Genomic DNA, 19,675 nt, shown 5'->3' with positions numbered 1-19,675 from the left:
ACCTCATCCCCACCCCCATCACACCCGAGTTCTCACTCAAGTGCCCATTACACGCTAATCCTGCACAAACGTTCCTGGAATCTTGGTATTTTTCAACAATTACTCAATGCACTACGAATGCCAGTGCCTAGTTTTGCAAGTATTCAAACTGTATATTGCTTTTCAAGCAGTCGACCTTTACAATATGAAAATAACTGCACAATATAGTATCTAGGGTGCTGTCATTTACTTATTTAAAAATACAAGCATATTTAAACATATTGTGTCCTTAAACTAATTTGGGTAAAACCACAAATACTATCTTCAGAATTTTTTTTCACAAATTACTGTTTACAGAATTAAAGCCATTGATTAGTTTTCTTATCCAATGAGTGACATTGACACATGAAATTAGTCCATTTTAAAAGACAATTCTTTTATTTAACACTTTTTACATTTTGTTTACAAATATCTTCAGCTCTAAAAAGTCACAAAATATTTTTTGCACTGATTAAGTGGGTATTTGAAGTATATTGTACTCTACTGAAATGAGTCCACATCTGCCAGTGAAGATATCAGTTAACATAAATAATAACACATGAACATTCCATCAGATATGCAAATTCATTACAACTTGGGTCTGCCTTAGATTGAAAATGTTGCTACCTGTTCTTTCAGGTATAGGTGGTGTTCAACACCAGAGCAGCTGTCAGTGACTCAGTGGCCAGAGAATGGTAAACTTTACATTGAAGAACAAAAATCTAAATTGCTATGGATTTTAACTAATATTCTTCTTGCACTTTAACTGAAAAGCTCCAAGAATGATCTGCTTCAAATGTACAAACGCCTCCCTTTTGCACAAGACCTTGTCATTACAGAAGTTTTGCCTTGCTGTGCTTTCCATGACCCCAAAGAACAAAACCAGGTACTAAATGAATCCTTGTGGACTGGTCATAATCTCTGATTTAGCTTATAAATACAGGCACTTGTAATCCCTGGGACATCAGTCTGAATATCCAGTCAGTTTCCAAAACCATGCACAAAATTGTCTACTGCAAGATTGTAAAATCGCTAAGGGACATGATTGGTACACAAGTTTTCAGTCACAAACACGTTACCCACAAAAAACTTCTGCAAGACTCAAGGTCTAAATATTTTCAGGTTGGTTTAACTGCATTACCCACCACAATATGCTTTCCTTCAATCTTTTGTCAGCTAGATTTATTTTGGCTTCAAATAAAAATGAGGCTACTCAGTATACACATTGAAAGAAAACTGCAGATGATAGAAATAGTTCTGATGAAGAGCAGAGGCCCAACGTTGACTTTCACTGCCAGACCTACAGTTTTTCCAACTTAAAAAAAAAATCAGTATGGAAATTGTGCCCAAAAAAAATGATAATTTACATATGGATGCTGTCGAGAAGATGATCATTTATCATTGGAAATTGAATTCATAAAACAAGAAGTGGTGGTTTGCAAGGGTCAACTTACAGACTAGAACATGTTGTAAAGTGACATGGATGATGAATGTGGCTCGTTTACAAAGACATCCTACAACAGCAGCCTTTAATGTAGATGGCTTCATTGCTGCAACAATGGTATGTTAAGATAATAAATCATGGTTTTCTTAAATACTCTACATTTCCATCACATACATTTTCAAGACTATAGCTAACTAAATACATTTCATTTGAAAACTTAATGCATTGCTTTACGCTCAGTGAAAAATAGGATTCAGTATTTACAAAGCAAACTTTTTACACTTTTCTGTCCCTTTACAATTTTATGTTTACAATTAAACAACTTGCTTTTTTGGTTTCCAGGATAGTTAAAATGGTAAACGTGTCTAATATTTTTTAAATAGGTTTTAGAGATTATAAAAGAGAAACAAAGTACTACAAATGTGCAAGATACAATTTTCAGTCTCTGGAAAAGCTGCAAATTGTTTCCTGTCCATTCTGGAATAAATGATTACATGGAGATGATAGTAAAATATACATGCATTGAAAAATGGTTCTTATAACAGAACTTTTTTTTCCTTTTGAAAGATTCCTTTCCAGTGTTTTCACCACCCGAACAGTTCATTTGCACACATATCCACGTTGGAAATATTGACTCAACTCCTGCAATTCTTCTGAAAATTTATCCTATCATTTCAAAACCCTCATTTCACACAAAGATGATAAAATTTAAACAAATAAAAGACTTTGCAGTGACCTAGCGAAGGATTTCCCAGCAACCCTTTCTTAAATTAGTTTGTGTAGTTGGAGCTAGAACATTCGGAATAAATTTAAAAGCCATGCTTGACTAAAATAATTACATTACAAATAAAAGTGACAAAAAAAACTGCACCAAATTAAAAGGGCACAGCCAAGATTAAATTTGGAAAGCACAAGACTATACAAAAGAAGAAACTAAACACTTCCTTCAAAAGATTTTAATGTTCACAAAACAATCAATGGATTCTCTCAGCTGGTAGATCCCACCTTAATGTCCTACCACACCTTAAAAATCAGCCTGGACTCATGATCTCTAAAATAATGAACCATTTGCAGAATAAAATAATTTTCTGCATGAAAATTGCAGAAACTAAAAATCTGAAATGGAAACAGGAAATGTTGGAAACACTCAGCAGGTCGGGCAGCATTTGTGGAAATAGAGATTAGAGATATCTCATGTTGAAGGCCCTTTGCCAGTACTGGGGAAGAGAGAAAGCCGATTTAACGAGGATTGGTAGGGAAAAAGAGCAGATGGACAGGACAGAGGGAACCCCTCTGAAAAAGCAAAGCTGGAGTTGTTATGGGGATAAATCTTTGAGGTAACCTGGTCACTGGAAGGGGCAGTCGGAGGGAGAGAAACGGAACAAAAGATGACATGCTCCTAGCTATCCCTCCCACAATTCTCTCTGAAACCTACTACTAACTTGTTTTCTCCCTTAGCCGACTTTGATGAAAGGCTTCAACCTGAAACATGAACTCTGCATGCCTTTTCACAGGTGCCGTCTAACTAATTGAATGTTTCCACCATCTTCAGCTTTTACTTCAAGGTACTTTCAAAACTATTTTTGCAACAAGGAGTTGGATCTTTAGTACAACCACAGATTAAATAATTAAAATAAAATAAAGACTGTAAAAGGATAGGGATAAAATTTGTTTTCGATGTAGCAATTCACATTTTTAGATAAAAGGCCAAAGTTATTGATAAAAATGCAAAGAAACAAAGGAAACCCCTAATAAATAGATTTCTAAAATAGACATAGTTGGTAAACTCTTGAGCGATGGTACAGAGTGCAAGGAAGTGAATGGGCAACTTGTCAAGTAATAGAAATGTAAATTTCCTTATTAAAATTAATTAAACTGATATCAGTTGTGGATTTTTGACCAATTAAAATCAATTGTAAAGAAAAACCATTATGAATTGCATTTATTTTGGCACCTTATTTTTTCAAGGGCAATATCTTTACAATACTATAATTTGCTCTCCCCAAATGTTTTAACAAAATCATGGTTTCCCTTCCCTAGTTAATTAGCGTCATATAGCCTCAGCAATGCTTTAGGTACATCGCCGAACATGCTGCAGTACAAAATCAGGAAAGTAAAGGCTACAGACTTGTAGGCCATCTAGTTTGCAAGGCATCCTTGGATATTCATCTTCTTTCCATTTATTTTCTTCTGGATCGAAGGTAAGGATGGAGTCACTGTATTGACCATTGTAACAAAGACCGCCAAGGACAATGATCTGCTTTTCAACAACTGCCACGCCATGTCCACTTCTCCCGATGGGCATTGATGCTAAGATAGTCCATTGGTCAGAATCAGGATTATAAACCTCCGTTGATGGACAGCCTTGTGACTCAAAAGATGCACGTAAAATTACACACACACCACCAAAAACATAAAGTTTCCCATTGTGGGCAATCATTTTATGAAAGCAGCGTGCATAATTCATTTTAGCCTTGTTCTCCCAGCAAGTTGTAACCACTTGTGTTCTCCTCGTCCGCTGTTCTACAGTGCCTTCTTTACTGGGATCAAAAACACACACTTGCTTGGAGGTTGAAGAGGACATTATCCCACCCGTTATGTACAGCTTACTGTTAAGAACTGTTCCCTCATGGCCATATTTATTAACTGGATACGGATCAATAAATTCCCACTTGTTTTGCGTGATATCATAACGTTCAGTTGAATAAAAGGTTTCATCTCTTGTCCTGCCTGCCACGGCATAGATGTATTTTCCAATGATGCCAACAGCAAACTCAGACCGTGGGACAGACATGTCCGACATTCTCAGCCAGGAATTTTGTCGAGGATCATACCGGAAGACTTTGGATGAGGCATGAAATTCACCATCAGGACCCAACTCCTCCCCTCCCAACAAGAATACAAAGTTGTTCACAACTGAAAGACAATCAGGTCGCAGTGGTACTTGTGGACCCTCCAGTTCCCACCAAACCCGGGGCCTGTGCAGCAGAAGAATCTTGCTGTTCACCATGCTGTGCCCAATCATCCCTCGAAAAACTGCCGTCTGTGCCTTGGCGGAGCGAATGCGATTAGACTTCATCTCCAAGAGTGGTTGCTGATTCATGTTCTGAAAGTAGCTTAAAGCCTGCTCAACCTCAAAACGAAGCTGCCGTGAGTAACGATAAAATTCAGATGTTTTTACCTGAGAAAAATCAGAAGGTATAATAAAATGGTGACAATGATAGAAATTGGAAGAATCAACTACAAATAATGCACTCCTGCTGCAATCAGTCCAGTTCTGGTTAAAAATCCAAACATGGCTATAATGCTTAAAAATAGCAAATTGGTGTCCAAATAATGAACATTACAGCAATCCACCAAAAGTGTAGGCTTCATGGCTACACCATTTTAGGCTAGACCCAAGAGGTATTTCAATTCATCAACATTGCAATCCAGCTTTCACACTTTAGGTAGCAACAGCAATGCAGAATAAACTGTACACAAGTAGTATGGTGCCTAAGTAACCAAAGAAAAAGTAATTACACAATACATACACTACACCAAAGTCTGTGTGGTAACATTGAACCACCACAGAAAGCAAATATTATTTTGTTACTTTACAAATGAAAATAGTCAAGAGTGGAAAATTGAAATCTGACAACACAAAATGTATCATGATGAGCAGATGTGGTACCCAACATGCGTTTATGTTAATGTCAGGATCATTATTTCCTGTTATAAAAGATCAAGATTAATATCTTTGCCTTAGATTAAATCTCAGGACACTGATGGTTTGATATCATTGTTAACTTATAGCCTTCTTATATTATTATTCCGTTATCAATTCACCATGAAGTTGAAAATGTTCCCATAAATAAATATCAGTCGGCTAACCACTTCAACTTAACCTGGGATAATTAAAATTGAACGAGAAGAAAAAGTGTTTCACTGGATCGCCGTTTAATTGGGGATGCTCAAAATGCAATTGTTTTCATGCAAGGTTAACCTTTTTCTTTTTAAAACACAACTACAATTCTCCCCTACAAGCTCAAATTGATAGTGATTCAGGCTTATATTTCAAGGATCACAGGACAATACTTCATTTTGATATTGAGGACAGTGCAAAATCTATGGGAAAGGGATTAGATCACTGCAAAAAAAAAAAACCCACACCTGTTGACGTTATGGATACCTAATGGCCACAAATAGAAAAATGCATTACAATGAATTGGACTTCCACTGCTTTTTTTTTTTGCATGAATCAGCACTTCTCATTTAACTTTTTTTTTTTAAATTACTTGCGATTGTAATGCAATCTCTGCCCAAAACCCTCAAACGGAGGTAGAATGCAGGAACTAGTTTTAAAACAAGTCACATTAAATCTAATTATTTAAAACAAGAAATAATACAAAATTCAAACACAGAACTTTATACAATTCTTTATTATTCAAATTATTGCAGAATTAATAAGTTTGGAACTTTTTTAGAAAATGTGTAAGTATGGGCAGATTTTCCACCTGGCTGGCATTTTTTTTTTGCAAATTAACACTCAATGTTCAAACTCATTGTTGAAAATATATAAAACATAAAATCAATCAACGTATAACCATATAAAGACAGACAAGTCCAACTACAGATGGGACAATATCAATTTCCCCTCTCCTCCTAATTGAAATCAGGCTGATAGACTGTTGACACCAGCAGCTCTCCCAAAATCCCTCTCGGTTTGAAGCGAGATTGCAGAAACGGTCAAACATCAACATCAGTTTACTTATTACCCACCCTCACCCGATGTCCGTGTGCTCATAGCTTACAGCAAAGACAAATTGATATTTATAAAAACTGAGACAGTGATTGATGTTCCCTATCTCTTGGCTCAAGAAACCGAGCCTGTGGAAATTAATTATTTCATATTTTGGTAAACTCCTTACTCGTGTTGCATATTTATACACCATGCTTAAATATTAGTTTTTACATAAAGCACCCCCCACCCCCCACCCCTTGTATTGTGAAATTATGTTGCTCTTACTTTATTGTCACTGGGTAAAGATTCCATACTTTCACCACTTGGATTAAGGACATACCACCACCTTCTCCTGGATAGCCAGGGAAGGGCATTAAATGCCAAGCTTACTAGTGACAGCCACTGCACAATACCAATTTTAGAAGCACAATTACGTCCCAACCATTACTCTCCATCTGAAAGGTCAGGGCCCAGATAAAGTCTACTTTTGGACAAAAATAAGTTGGAACAGAACCGTGGAACATTCAATCGCTGGCTTGTTTAAAGTTTTCCAAAACCCCAATGGACCAAAGGATGGGTCACAAAATATGCTACCCTCGTAAAGGATTACATTTAGAGGATAAAAGAAAACAAAGAAGAAATTTAACCATCACCTCAGATGCATTTACCGGCATGGAATCTAAAGGAGATCATGGAAAAGTCATTTTAAGTCTTCGATTTACAAAACACATTGAAACTGATTTATCAAGATCCTTTATTTCAACTCCAAGACATCCCTAATGTCCCTGGCTTCAGAACTTAACCATACAAATAAGTACCAGTACACCCGAGTCGACAAAACCCTAGATTAATACGACTGTTCACAATAGAAGCACAGTTGATTTTTGATGGGGTGCGATGATGAAAACAATAAGGTGAAAACAAAACTATAAAAGTGCAAATCAGTAACCAATCTACTTCACTGGTTAAAAAGCACAACACTTCTAATAGCAAAACATTGCCTCTGGTATTGCTGGTTTTCACCAGATTTACACTGAAATAGGTCAAATATAATACTTACAATACAGGCATCTACAATGAAAGGAAATTAATAGAGCCATGGTAAAGATTGAACAATGAAGCACATCATCCTGACTTAGCACAGATGCAAAACAGAAAAAAGTAAAATGTCCGAATATTTGAATTGCTAATGGCTGTAGTATGTAATTTTGGTCCATTTGAATGAGTAGTAATATAATTCTTGTAAAGACTTGATTGCAAAAGTGTTAGGATGTTCAGTCAACACAGGCAGCTCTGGTTGTGCTTTATTTTTATTTTGACTTGACCCAACTAAATTGAAGTATTGTATGTGTGGAAGGAAAAACACATTTAATAAGACGTATTTTTAATAAGCCCAGTTTTAAACACACCATTAAGTAACGCCCACTAAAAGTAAATTTAGTCAAAGTGAAACTGCAGGATAGAATTTACGTTTGGCATGTGCTATCTGGACAGCACCACAAGGAAATCGTTCTCCTTGTTAATTAATTAATTCTGGAGTAGCGAAGAAAAGTAAATCAAACAGAAATAAAATCCTTCTTTATGATTCATAGAAGATCTAAATTTAAAGACTATGGCTTTATGCCTTTCTTCCGCAAACCTCTGGCCAATTATATTAGTTTGCGCAAATCATTGTGCTCTCTGATCATTCTTACAGCTTGCATTTTATTTACAAATAAATGCACAAAGACTTACAGGCTAGGATGGTTTCCCCAGTATAATTGCTCTCCACATTGTGTTGTGTGCTGGAAGTATCAGTCCACGGCACACGGCTGGTGTATTACTGCAAAAGGTGAGCTGTATTAGAGTAAAAGTGTGTGTCCTGTCCCTTTCCCTCCCCCAAATAATAACACCAAACAAAAACAATAAAACATCTCTTTTGCTCAAGAAAGTTTCTGTAATTATATCAATATCACAAGTGTACATTTTCACATACAAGATGGATGACAATTACAGTCGCTAACATGAGCATCATTATTCTGCTTCCTTCGCCTTACCAAATCAGCAAATCTTGCAAAAATAGCAGAGGTAACAGGTAACACCCATTGATAACTACCGTGAATTGGCGTTAACCCCAAGTCTCTTTTGCTCGTATGAATTCTAGCTTTGATCCAAATACTCTCCAATAGTTTTGCTTAGAATGAGGAAATAAGTAGCAGATCCTACTCTCTGCAGATAAGCAGTCACACTGCTCAGTGTTTGATGCTGCATCAATGGGTACAAAAAGCTCAAAGCTCAAAGACAACAGGGTACATGTCATTATCAAACAAACTATTAAATGTAACACTGAAGCACCAAACTGAGCTTTTTATGTTGCACCTATTAATTAATTTAACACCAGATTTTACCCAAAACTACCCCGTCAGTCACCCAAGTTGCACAAGTCAAGTTGTCTTGTCTGGACTACAAAACTCAAACTGACCACGGCTGATGAAGGTTGATTAAAAAAAAAAAAAAAAAAAAAAGGTTGGCAGAAGATACTATAACATTTATGAATCAACTGGTTATCTTTGAGGAATAGAAAACTTTACACCAGGCTGGATCTTTAGAACTGTTAGCTTCAGGTGCTAAGGGAAGTGTACTGGGGTTGGAAAGTTGGAAGAACGGCAAGAGCAGGCCTTTTCTCCCAGCCTACCTCCAATTACAATGCACGTCGCTGACAATTCAAAAGGAGGGAGGAGAAAGGAAAAAGCACATTCAACAAACCAATTCTCAAAATCCACAGCAAAGCTACCCAATTGGTTGTAAGAAATGCATCACCTAGCACAAACAGAAAAGTAAACCTTAAGTGAGCTCTATTGTACCTTTCAGCTGAATTTACATTTGCAGTTATAATCAACGCCATTTTGTTTTTGATGAGTGGAATTATGTTAAATTGTGTGGGCACAGATTGGAATAAATTCAAAGCAAGGTGCATTTTCCTTTCAGATCCTGTAAGATCCCAGTCTGAATTCAAAGGTTTTGGGCATGTAGATTAACTTGATTCTTCTGAATTCACGAGACTGATAAACACATACAGTAGCTGCTACAGTTTGTTAACAGCTTCCCCATAAACCGTTTCAAAGTAGATGTGCTTGGCAAAAGTTAATGTTCAAAATGGTGACACTTGCAAAGGCTGCTAGATTTAAGTTTAAATAAGAAATAAACATAAAAGAGCTCACTTCCCGGAGGTGCCCCATGTCACCAAACTACAGAAGAATAAAGATGAAATGACTATTATAGAGCAATGCGGTTTTGAAAAATTAGAACATTAATTCTAGTTCAACTGCTTTCACAAAAAGCTTAAATGCCAGTAATCCATCAAATCTAGATGAACCAACCAAAGCCAAAAGCCTATTTTTTTAATATAGATTTCATAATTCAATTATCACTCATGTGAACCGATTCTCTGACTCTTAGCCCATAATTGTTTATTTGTCTTTACCTCCACATTATACTGGCTCATATTTCCAAATGTAGGTGATAAACACCCAATTACTTCAATACCAGTTCCAAGTAGCGAAAATATCAAATATCAAAGCACTAAAAATATCAGTGGCCAAAAGGCTTGCTAGAATTCACTTCTCAATAAACCAGGGCATTTGTACTGTCATTCACAACCAAGAATGGATCAAAAATGGGAATCCTTCCAGCTTGATAAAAAGCTGAGCATTTGCTATAAAAACTAGGAAATAAAAACACACTGAAGTACCATTCAAAAAAATCTATCTGCCTCCCCAAGAACATGACTCAGAAATCAATGTTATAAAATGCTGGACCATTTTAAACAATATTCTTAGATTTCATCAAAAAAAGTCTTCACATTCCATCACCATGATATCTTTTATAATCAGCACTAGCTAAAGAGTGAAATGCGGCAAAGACTAATTGCTAATTATAATAAATCAAGCTAACTAAAGCAAAGAGTAAATGGGTCGTGACTGATCATTTCCTCACAGCACTCAATGGTCTTGCCCCAGCGCTGTGACTTGGTTACTGCTTTCAAACATACTAACCTTTTCCAAAACGTTTGCTGTATTCATCAGACAAAACCTGACATTTTGAACAATGGCATCTGTGTGCCTCCAACGGCTTCTGTCATGTCGCAGCCAGGCCTGTGCTGCCTCAAAGAGCTCAATCTCTGGGAATCGGCTCAGTTGATCATTTTCCAAACATGTCAAGAGCTTCTCAACACTCAGGTACGACAGAAAATCAGCTCGGGACATGAGTGGTACGAAATTCTCGAGCAGGAACTTGTCCAGTTGTTCTTGGATACCGTCTATATTAACACTGAAATCATCTAAAAGTCGCATGATTTCTGCACAGTTGTCCAAGCAGATTTTTGACAACAGGAAGGAACAGCAGAATTTCACCACCTCAGTTAACTGGACATACATGGCTGCCTGGAGGATCTCATGGACAGTGCTCATGTTCAGTTCAATGGAGCCATAATACATAAATTGTAGGACATGACTAAAGCCTGTTGGAGTGAGTCCTTTAAGGTGAATCTTGTTCTGGTCCCGCTCCCTCATGTCAGCTGTGAACATTATTCGAAAGTAGTCACTCTGTGTAGCCAACAGTGCCTTGTGAGCCTGAAACTGGTGATCCTCAATAACTAGGGTGACATCAAATAATAATCCCTCCTCGTATAGGGTTTTAAACCCTGAAGATACACAGGAGTCATGAACAGAAGAGTTGTACACATCCACATTTCCTGCCATTAATACCCTGAAACAGACAAAACATTGAATATTAATGTGCATCAAGGTGAAATAAAATGTTTAAGGAATCTATAGAATTATTGGCTTACCCGAGTTCCCCTTTTTTTCAGAGAACATTATAAACCATGGTATTCTTTGAAACCTCTGCAGTAGTAATTACATTTCAGGTGTAGGTAGTGGTAATAGTTAGTAATTTAAGTTAATCATTACATTTTAGGTGCTTTACATTAATTGAATACTGTAGCATGGCACAGAATTAAAGTAGGAAATGTTTTTAAACATAATCAAACCACAATTCTCATTGGCTTAATGTCAGCAACTAATTTGATTGCCAAACATCAAAATAAATTTAAGAGTAACATCAGTTTTCATCAACAGTTCATTATTGTCATCAGTTTGCATCGAAAGTACTTGTCATCGCTGTTATTAGCAGGTTTAATGCTCATTTCAGTGCCATCACCAGTTTGTATTCAGATGGCTCATTATCAATATAGACAGTGTTCACTGTCAGTATGTTTATAGTATTCACAATTTTAGCACCACAATGGAATATTTCAACACCCAAAATAATTTTATTTATTCTATTTAAATCAATCACATGATAATGAAGATCAGATAAGGTGCCTGTGTACTCTCCAGATTACTAGTGGGGTGGTGACAATGAACCCTACATGTTGACATTAGTGATATTTCACCCAGGACATGTACCATGTGCCTTTCTTGATGTACTGAAAAGTAATTATAGAATACATCCCAAAAGGGCAGCTAGAATGCAAAAATATCCTGAATAACTACACATAAATTATTTAATTGCTCCTTTGAATTACTACGACGACTGTACTCTCCTGAAATCCCCATCAGTAGTTTACTAAAAGAAACTCGGGTGCTAAAATCTCCAACCCCCCGACTGAAAGATGGGAGAGAATCAGAGACAAAATGATAAATAGATAATATGCAACCTCAACCAATTTCTGGCTAGCTGCAGGTAGCTTGGGGGCTTCCATTGAAGAAAAAAAGAACACCATTGTAATGTTACCAAGGCTCAATTCCTTAGATGTATAGCAAGCATTGAAATGTAATGCCGGCTGAAGAAATGTCCCCAGGGATTGGCACAACACCCAAATCTAGCAGATGTTTGCTTCTCTGGTCTCATCACCACACCTGGTGGAAGATCCTTCCTCACCCAATTCTATGCCTGCTGCAGATTCCCATTAGTTGTGAGTTTTTACTGTTTGCTTTCTGGTCCATTTCCCCCAATCAGGCCTGCTGGCAAGTGGGGAACAGGAGCATAAAAAACAATAATTAATATGACCTGCTGCTAAATTTGGTAGGACCTCCATGCCCCTCTGCAGCCTATCTTTGGCATGCTTATGCCATGCCCTTGCTCCCTTCCCACAAACATTAAGATATGTCTTTTAGTAATTTATTTCTTTAACATTGACATGGAGATCATCCTCTGCCTCCTCTTCTTATGGGCACATATGAGCTTCAGTTGCAAGATGGTTGGCTATTCACTCACTGAGCACAGTGGTTAAGCTCAGTGTTGACATCTGCACAGTTCTAAAATGGTGGTTAAAGAATGGCAATAAAGCTGGAGTCCCAGCTGAGGTAAGTTTCACAGTTTCAGCATAATCTCAATCACAATTCGCAAACTTACCAGACAGCAAGAAAAGGGCCGAATATCAGTATCACACACTTAGTTAAAGCTGTTGATTCTGGCCAGCTATTCCAATTGAAAGTTAATAAGATTTTAAGCTTGACACAGGTTTCCCAATTATTTAGCTGACCCTATGGAAATTATCAGTACAGCCATGCATTAAGGCTATTAAGTTATGAAATGAGGAACTTTCAGATCTGCAATTTACGCTTTAATTCATTCCTTGAGTCAGACAAACGTTTTAATTGTGCCTGTCTAAAGAATCAGTTTGATGAAGGGCCCCGACCGGAAACGCTGCCTATCCATATTCTCCAGAGATGCTGCCTGGACCACTGAGTTTAGTTTATTTTAAAGATACAGTGCAGAAACAAACCCTCCACCTACTGAGTCCACCCTAACCAGCAATCCCCACACACTAACACTACCCTACACACACTAGGGACAATTTACAATTTAACCAAGCCAATTAGCCTACAAACCTGTACGTCTTCAGAGTGTGGGAGGAAACCGGAGCATCCGGAAAAAACCCACATAGGTCACGGGAAGAACGTACAAACTCCATACGGATAACATCCGTAGTTAGGATCGAACCAGAGTCTCAGGCGCTGTAAGGCAGCAACTCTTTCGCTGCACCACCGTGTCCCTCTTTTTCCAAAACCAGTACCTGCAGTTCCCAACGTTTCAATGTTCCAGTTGGTGCAGAAAGCAGTGTACCTTCTCTAGGATTTAAGACCAGTACCAAAATCTGTGAATTACGACACTTTTAAATGTGTAAAGAAAATGTTATGTTTCGATAATGCATTAATATTTCAGTTTTAAACTTGAATATTAGTAATCAAATGTTGGGAGCGTGCAATGGCAATTTAAAAATACAGATTGCAATTTACCAAGAGCCAAAAAAAAAAAAACGTTTGATCCTAAACTGACAAACAACAAACACTGCTTCATCTGAAAAGAAAATAGCAAATTTACTGTAATTTTAATTATTAAACAGTTGTTATCCTAAGCAAGCACAGCAAAAAGCAAGGTGGTATTTTTGGCTAGCTTCAGAAATGAATTGATCTCAACTTCCATCCATTAATTTACCAAATCATCTTCATTGCTTTTTCCATGTTTGCTTTCTTAAAGGAGGCGAGTACTTTCTTTGCTGCTACATCACAAACAAATAAAGCAATGGCTTGAACAGTGATAAACTGTACATTTTTACATCAAGAGAAGCAAAGTTTTCTAATAAGGCCTAAAACTATAAACTTTTATATACATCTTACTAAACTCCAGAATATTACTAACGACTATTCCATTAATTCTACTGCAAAACAAGTCGCACAATTCAAAGTTACATCTTGATCTCCAAACCTGTTCAAAATGGATTGTTACAGTTGAAATGTGTCTGTTTCTGATGAGAACTCCTTCAAACGGGTGATCTCAGAACTGATGTTTCAGCAGCTATGAAAAACTTAGGGTTCTCTCTTCTAACCAGGGCAGGAAACAGAATGTGGATCGCCCCAGCTAGGAAATAGTTGTTCTTCTTGGAGTATATTAACATCATTTCATCATAAGCTTTCAATACTGCATCAATTAGCAATTATCATAAAGTTCACAATATAGAACACAGATTAAAAAATATGTATCCTACGATTAAACTAAGTGTTCTTTAAAGATTAAATTGATGTCTAGCATTTACACAGGTTATTGACTTGTGCTTTGCATGCATAAATATTCTGCATGAAAAGTGGTCATTTGGATCATTGCAACTATAGGCAAACATCAGTATTGATCTGAATTCTATTTTTTTTCCTGAAATTAATCGTTGTGAAATTTAATAACTTCGATTCAGTAGGCATTTTAATATCCTATTCCATCTGGGTGTAAAAAATGGCCTTCCCCAAATGTTCTAGTAGTAACTATAACATTTGCCTAAATCACAAGTGTTTAAACTTTCACAATGCATCCAATAAAACATACCTCATTGGAGCTAGAAGGTTACCACCTTAACCTCGTCACTAGAACACTATCTCATTTTAATCATCACTACACCATTACCTCATCCCTGTAAAATGATATTTGGTATTTCAATGTCTTCAAAACCGTTACAACCTGCTGCACAGAACGATTGGCACCATACACTTTTGAAATGATCCCATGTCATTTTGGCATCATCTTGCTTTAGTACTAGAAAAATTGAAGAATTCTTCCAAATCAATTTAACCATTCAATCAGTTTGTGGCTAATCTGGTTGTTGGCCCCAATTCCTGATTCCCTAGATTCCCCTACAGCTCAAAAATCTCTTAGCTTTGACAATAATATTTCACAAGTCCCAATGAATGTCCCTTCTTGAATGCTTGTCCCTTCATCCTGAGAGTATATTTCCTCATTCTAGATTCCTCTAGCAAGTATTGAGTTTAGTTTATCATTGCCAAATGTACCAAGGTAAAGTGAAAAGCTTTTGTTTGCGTGCTATCCAACAAAGAAAACACTATAAATACAATCAAGCTGCCCACAGTGCACAGATAAAAGAAAAAGGGTATAACACTTAAAGCAAAGATATAACATTGAAGTCTGATTAAAGACCTGATGAGAGGACCAGTTGCCTGATAACAACTGGGAAAAAAACTGGTCCTGAACCTGGACATGTGCATTTTCAAACTTCTGTACTTCCTGCTCGATGGGAAAGGGGAGAAGAGGTAGTGACCAGGATGAGACTGGTCCTTGATTGTGCTGGTGGCGTTACCAAGGCAGAGTGAAGAGTAGATGGAGCCAATGGAAGGCAGACTTGTTTGTGAGATGGTGTGGGCTTTGTCCATAACCCTCTGTAATTTCTTGTGGTTTTGGTTGGAGCTGTTCCCAAACCAAGCTGTGATACATCCCGATAAGATGCTTTCTAAAGAGTATCTGTAGAAGTTAGCGAACGTTTTTTGGAACATGCCAAACATCATAACCCTTCTAAAGAGGTAGAGGCGTTGGTGTGCTTTCTTGGCCATAGCATTGATGTGGCTGGTCCAGGGCAAACTACAGGTGATATTTAATCCTAGGAACTTAAAGCTAATGACCATGTCTCCTTGGCGCCAATGTAGACTAGGGTGTGTGTACTGCTTCGCATCCTGAAGTCAATCGCAATCTCCTTGGCCTTGTTGACATTGAGGGAGAGGTTCTCTCATTACCAACCTTGTCAAGGTACCTCTGAATATTAGGTTTTGTTGTTCTAAACTCTCATACTATCAGTCAAGTATATTCATCTAGCTCAGAAGATAACGCCTCCCCCCCAGGAATCAATCTATTGAACCCTCTGCACAATTACCAAGGTTAGTATATCTTTACTGAAATAAAGAGACCAAAACTGTATCTGGTGTTTCACATGTAGTCTCACCAAATGTCCAATACAATTCTCTGGCAATGAAGGGCCCAATTTCAAAATTTTCCAAAGCCAGTATTCATTGTGCCCTATGATTTTTCCCCATTCTATTTGAAAGATATACTCTGCTCTCCAAATTCACAGCAAATTTTAGTATTTTTAGCACTTTTTGGCTATAATGATTTTTATTTCCTAAATAAAATCATCTATTTGTTAACCAGCCTACTTGCAAAACATTTTGCATTCTTCTGCAGGGTTTGTCTAGTTCTTCACATTTTGCCAGCGCCCAAGTTAGCATGAATTTGGAAGATGACACCATCCTAACAGAGACGTTAAGACTAGGTTGTCTCGAAGAGGCCAAGAACAATTCTTTCATTCTCTGTTTTAAATGTTTTAGCCATCGCTCTTCCCTGGAACGTAGTATGGGTGAGAAAAAAAACCCAAGATGATATCACTTTGATGCCGTCCCCCCAAAAGAAAACATCTGATGGTACTTTTACAAACTAACAAATGACATAAATAGATGCTCCCAGATTTTCTTATACAACATCTGATCTCTGCAGGAATTAATCAACAGAAAGAATGTATTTTTAATCTTTGACCTCCATATCTTCATCTGTCGTTGACGGACTCAAAAGAGGTCAGAAAGTTAAGAAATGCTACACGTATTCACATTTGATACACAAAAACCCACATACATTGAATCATGTTATTTGCAGTTACTTGATTTCTCATCACCTCACGTTAACCACAGGGAGCTGAGTAGCAAGTCATCCTCAATCCCAAAGGACTATCCAAGGTGGAGCAAGGCAACAGCATCTACAGAGCCATGGATTCCAGCTGCCACAAGAGCAAGCAGTAAATAATCAGTTTGTGCCAGGACTGCTAGTAATGTAAAGACACACCATTCTCATTCAGCATAGTTATCTCACCTTGCTGGAGGTGCACTGTCTGTTGGCGTGGGTAGTGACATTGACAGAATTCGTGACGGGGTCCTCAGACCTGACCGTCCCGTGCTCCTGCCTAAAAGAGGCTCCACGCTAGCAAACGGCTCCTGCATTGGAAGAGTAAATTAAAGTAAGTTTGCAAATATTTTCTTAGTTTAATGCTAGGTTTTAATGATTCCTACTACAGAGAAAAATATCCATGCTTTTGCAACTTATTCTTTTCCCCTTGTCCTTACCACGGGTTTCATACTTGGGGTTACAGACATTTCGATAACCTTGTTTATGTGCCTTTTTATTCCCTTATCTAGAAATGAAATAGAGTAGGAAGCTGATCAACTAAAATGAAAATCACATGGAAACTCAAGCCAATCTGTAACCAATATTCAAGAGTCTTAAAAGTCGTTAAGCTATGATATCCAGATGCAGAACTACCAACCAGTTAAAACATACGGTGCCATCCTTTTAAAATTGATGAGACAACTTCTTTGAATATTTGAAGACAAAGGTTTAATAGTTTTTGATAAGTAGGGGGCGAAACGTTATCAGCGTTAGGCAAGAACATGGAGTTGAGGCCAAAAGCAAACGTGAGATGACCCCACCTCTTTTCCAGCTTTCTCTCCCATACTACAATCAGTCTGAAGGGTCACGACCTAAAACGTCACCTGTCCATGTCCTCCAGAGATCCTGCCGTACCAACCAAAGATCCTATAGCGGAGCAAGATAGACCACTGCTGCTAAATGCAATGGGCTGACGTGTAGTACGCAGCGGAACGGAACCTGGGCCTTTTTTTCATCCATTTCCGTAACCGGACTGGACTCGACCCGCAGTGTAATCAACAATGCGGGGGATCAGTTTGGGTTAATAAAATTCTGAAAATGAGAAGATTTTTACCAAATAACTTTTTATTTTTACGAGGATGTTTCCGTAACCGGCTTCTGTCTCCGCACTATTATCCTATGGGATCATTGGTGCGGAGACTGAAGCTGGTTACGGAAACGGGGTCTTAAATTACCCATGAATCTGCCCATGACCGTACTACGTCTTTTTCGCCAAGTGGATTATCTTGCTCGCTATAGGATCTTTGGTACCAACTGAGCATCTGCAATTCCTTGTTCCTCCTCTTTACAAACAGATTTCATTGAAATTGGGGAATAGGCTGAGGAGCTGAGTTGCGTACTGTTAATTGTTACTGTTAATATGCTTGATGCATATATTTAAACTATTGTATGTTTCCTAAAGAAAAAAATGAGTCACCTGACTCAAGCTATGCCAATTCAGCTTATTGCCATCTAACATTCTTCATTGTTTGCAGTTGTATTTAATAGTCATTTAATAAAAGTTCTGGCTTACTCATGATCATTAAGAAAATTGAAAAATGAACACTACATGACCACCATTTTAACCTTCCTATAGACATGATAGAAAGAATGCAAGCAGTATGCCGACAATAATTATGTGTATCCACACTATAAAAAAAAACCAATGCCATGTTCAAGGGCATTTGGGATTTACATGACGTGTCTTAATACGTTTCGAGAAACTTGCAGGATCATCACTGCTGTGTTAGGCAGCATCTTTGGAGAACAAGGATAGGTGAGGATTCGGGTCAGGACCCTTCTTCAGGCTGATTGTTGGAATGGATGGGGGGGGGGGGGGGGGAGAAAGGTTACAGTCTAGCAATTATCGTTGTGATATAACAGTTCAGTTTAGTTTATTGTCACATGTACCGAGGTACAGTGAAAAGCTATGTCCCAGGATGTGTATTTCATGATAGCAAAGGGAAATATCATAGCCTAACCATTCACAACCGGTCTTCAAAATCTTTTCATGTTTTTCTGAAAATTATTAAACGCTGTGGCGATCACTTATGGTTTAAATCCCACTCATTCAAAATAAACACGTGCTAGCGGGGTTATTTGATCTTGGGATATTTTAAGAAATAAAACGCTAGCTTCGGTTATAATCTAGCGTCTTATTTCTTAAAATACTTCAATGGTCGACCTCAACAAAGTTTAATTTTAAATACGTACAACACAACCGGAGTCAGGGCGAAGGGGCTTATCAAAAAAAACTTGTCACCACGTTTAACATCCCTCCCCTTCCCTTCCCTCCTCGAATCTCTTTCTTCTTCAGGTGAAACGATGCGGCGTTGTGAATGAAAAGAAGGGCACCTTAATCCCGTTTCACTAAGGGTTTAGGGTGAAAAGAGCAACACTTGCCCGGTGGATGCCGCCGGCTCCGGCTCCGGCTCCCCTCCACCCCACTCACCAACATCAGTAGCCGCCGCTCCTCCACACAACGCGACCCTCCTTCTAACCGCGGACCATGAGGGGCTATCCCTGCGCTCTTGTACCCCCCCCGCCCCTTCTTCCCTCTCCACGCTCGGCTTCACTTGGCGCTTGACCGCCAATGAAGCCAACGCCGTTCCTTCCCTCCCTTTCCCCCCCCCCCAGGCCCCCCCCCCGGACTGAGTGTCAGCTCCAACCCACCGCCGCCATCTTCTCCTCCACCGACCCGCTCCGCCTCGCGTCACTTCCGGCAGCCCGACCAAAACAAGAAGCGCTTCCGGGCCGGCATCTTCCTCCCCAATAGGATCTTTGGCCGCGGGGGCCCGGGGCGGGGAGCAGGAGCCCGAGTCCGGGGAGGAGGGAGCGAGCGGCCGCGGGGGCCCGGGAGGGAAGGGAAGGGAAGCGGGATCCCGAGTCCGGGGAGGAGGGAGGGAGGGAGCGAGCGAGCGAGCGGCCGCGGGGGGCCGGAGCGGTCAACAGGCTGCCGGCTGCCTCGGGAGGGAGAT

The 19,675-nt window shown here is 38.7% G+C and overlaps 1 protein-coding gene across 4 annotated transcripts; it reads right to left on the bottom strand.

Moving 5' to 3' along the window:
• Positions 1-394: 394 nt before the first annotated feature.
• klhl15 (kelch-like family member 15) lies at positions 395-19,443 on the bottom strand. 4 transcript variants are annotated; one of them, XM_055644459.1, is made up of 5 exons: positions 19,371-19,388; positions 16,866-16,987; positions 16,632-16,773; positions 10,220-10,931; positions 395-4,643 (listed from the first exon to the last, which is right to left on the bottom strand). In XM_055644459.1, coding segments are annotated over exons 3-5 (1,824 nt in total). In that variant the 5' UTR covers positions 16,634-16,773; positions 16,866-16,987; positions 19,371-19,388; the 3' UTR covers positions 395-3,533. The 4 variants fall into 4 exon arrangements, with proteins under 4 accessions (XP_055500434.1, XP_055500435.1, XP_055500432.1 ...); XM_055644460.1 differs by having other exon boundaries at positions 16,672-16,773; XM_055644457.1 differs by lacking the exon at positions 16,632-16,773 and having other exon boundaries at positions 19,371-19,443.
• Between the last annotated feature and the right edge of the window lie 232 nt (positions 19,444-19,675).

Source organism: Leucoraja erinacea, chromosome 13, assembly GCF_028641065.1.
Source record: "Leucoraja erinacea ecotype New England chromosome 13, Leri_hhj_1, whole genome shotgun sequence".
Lineage (NCBI taxonomy): Eukaryota > Metazoa > Chordata > Chondrichthyes > Rajiformes > Rajidae > Leucoraja > Leucoraja erinaceus.
Note: the sequence above shows the minus strand (reverse complement) of the source record. Positions and strands in the feature narration are given on the sequence as shown.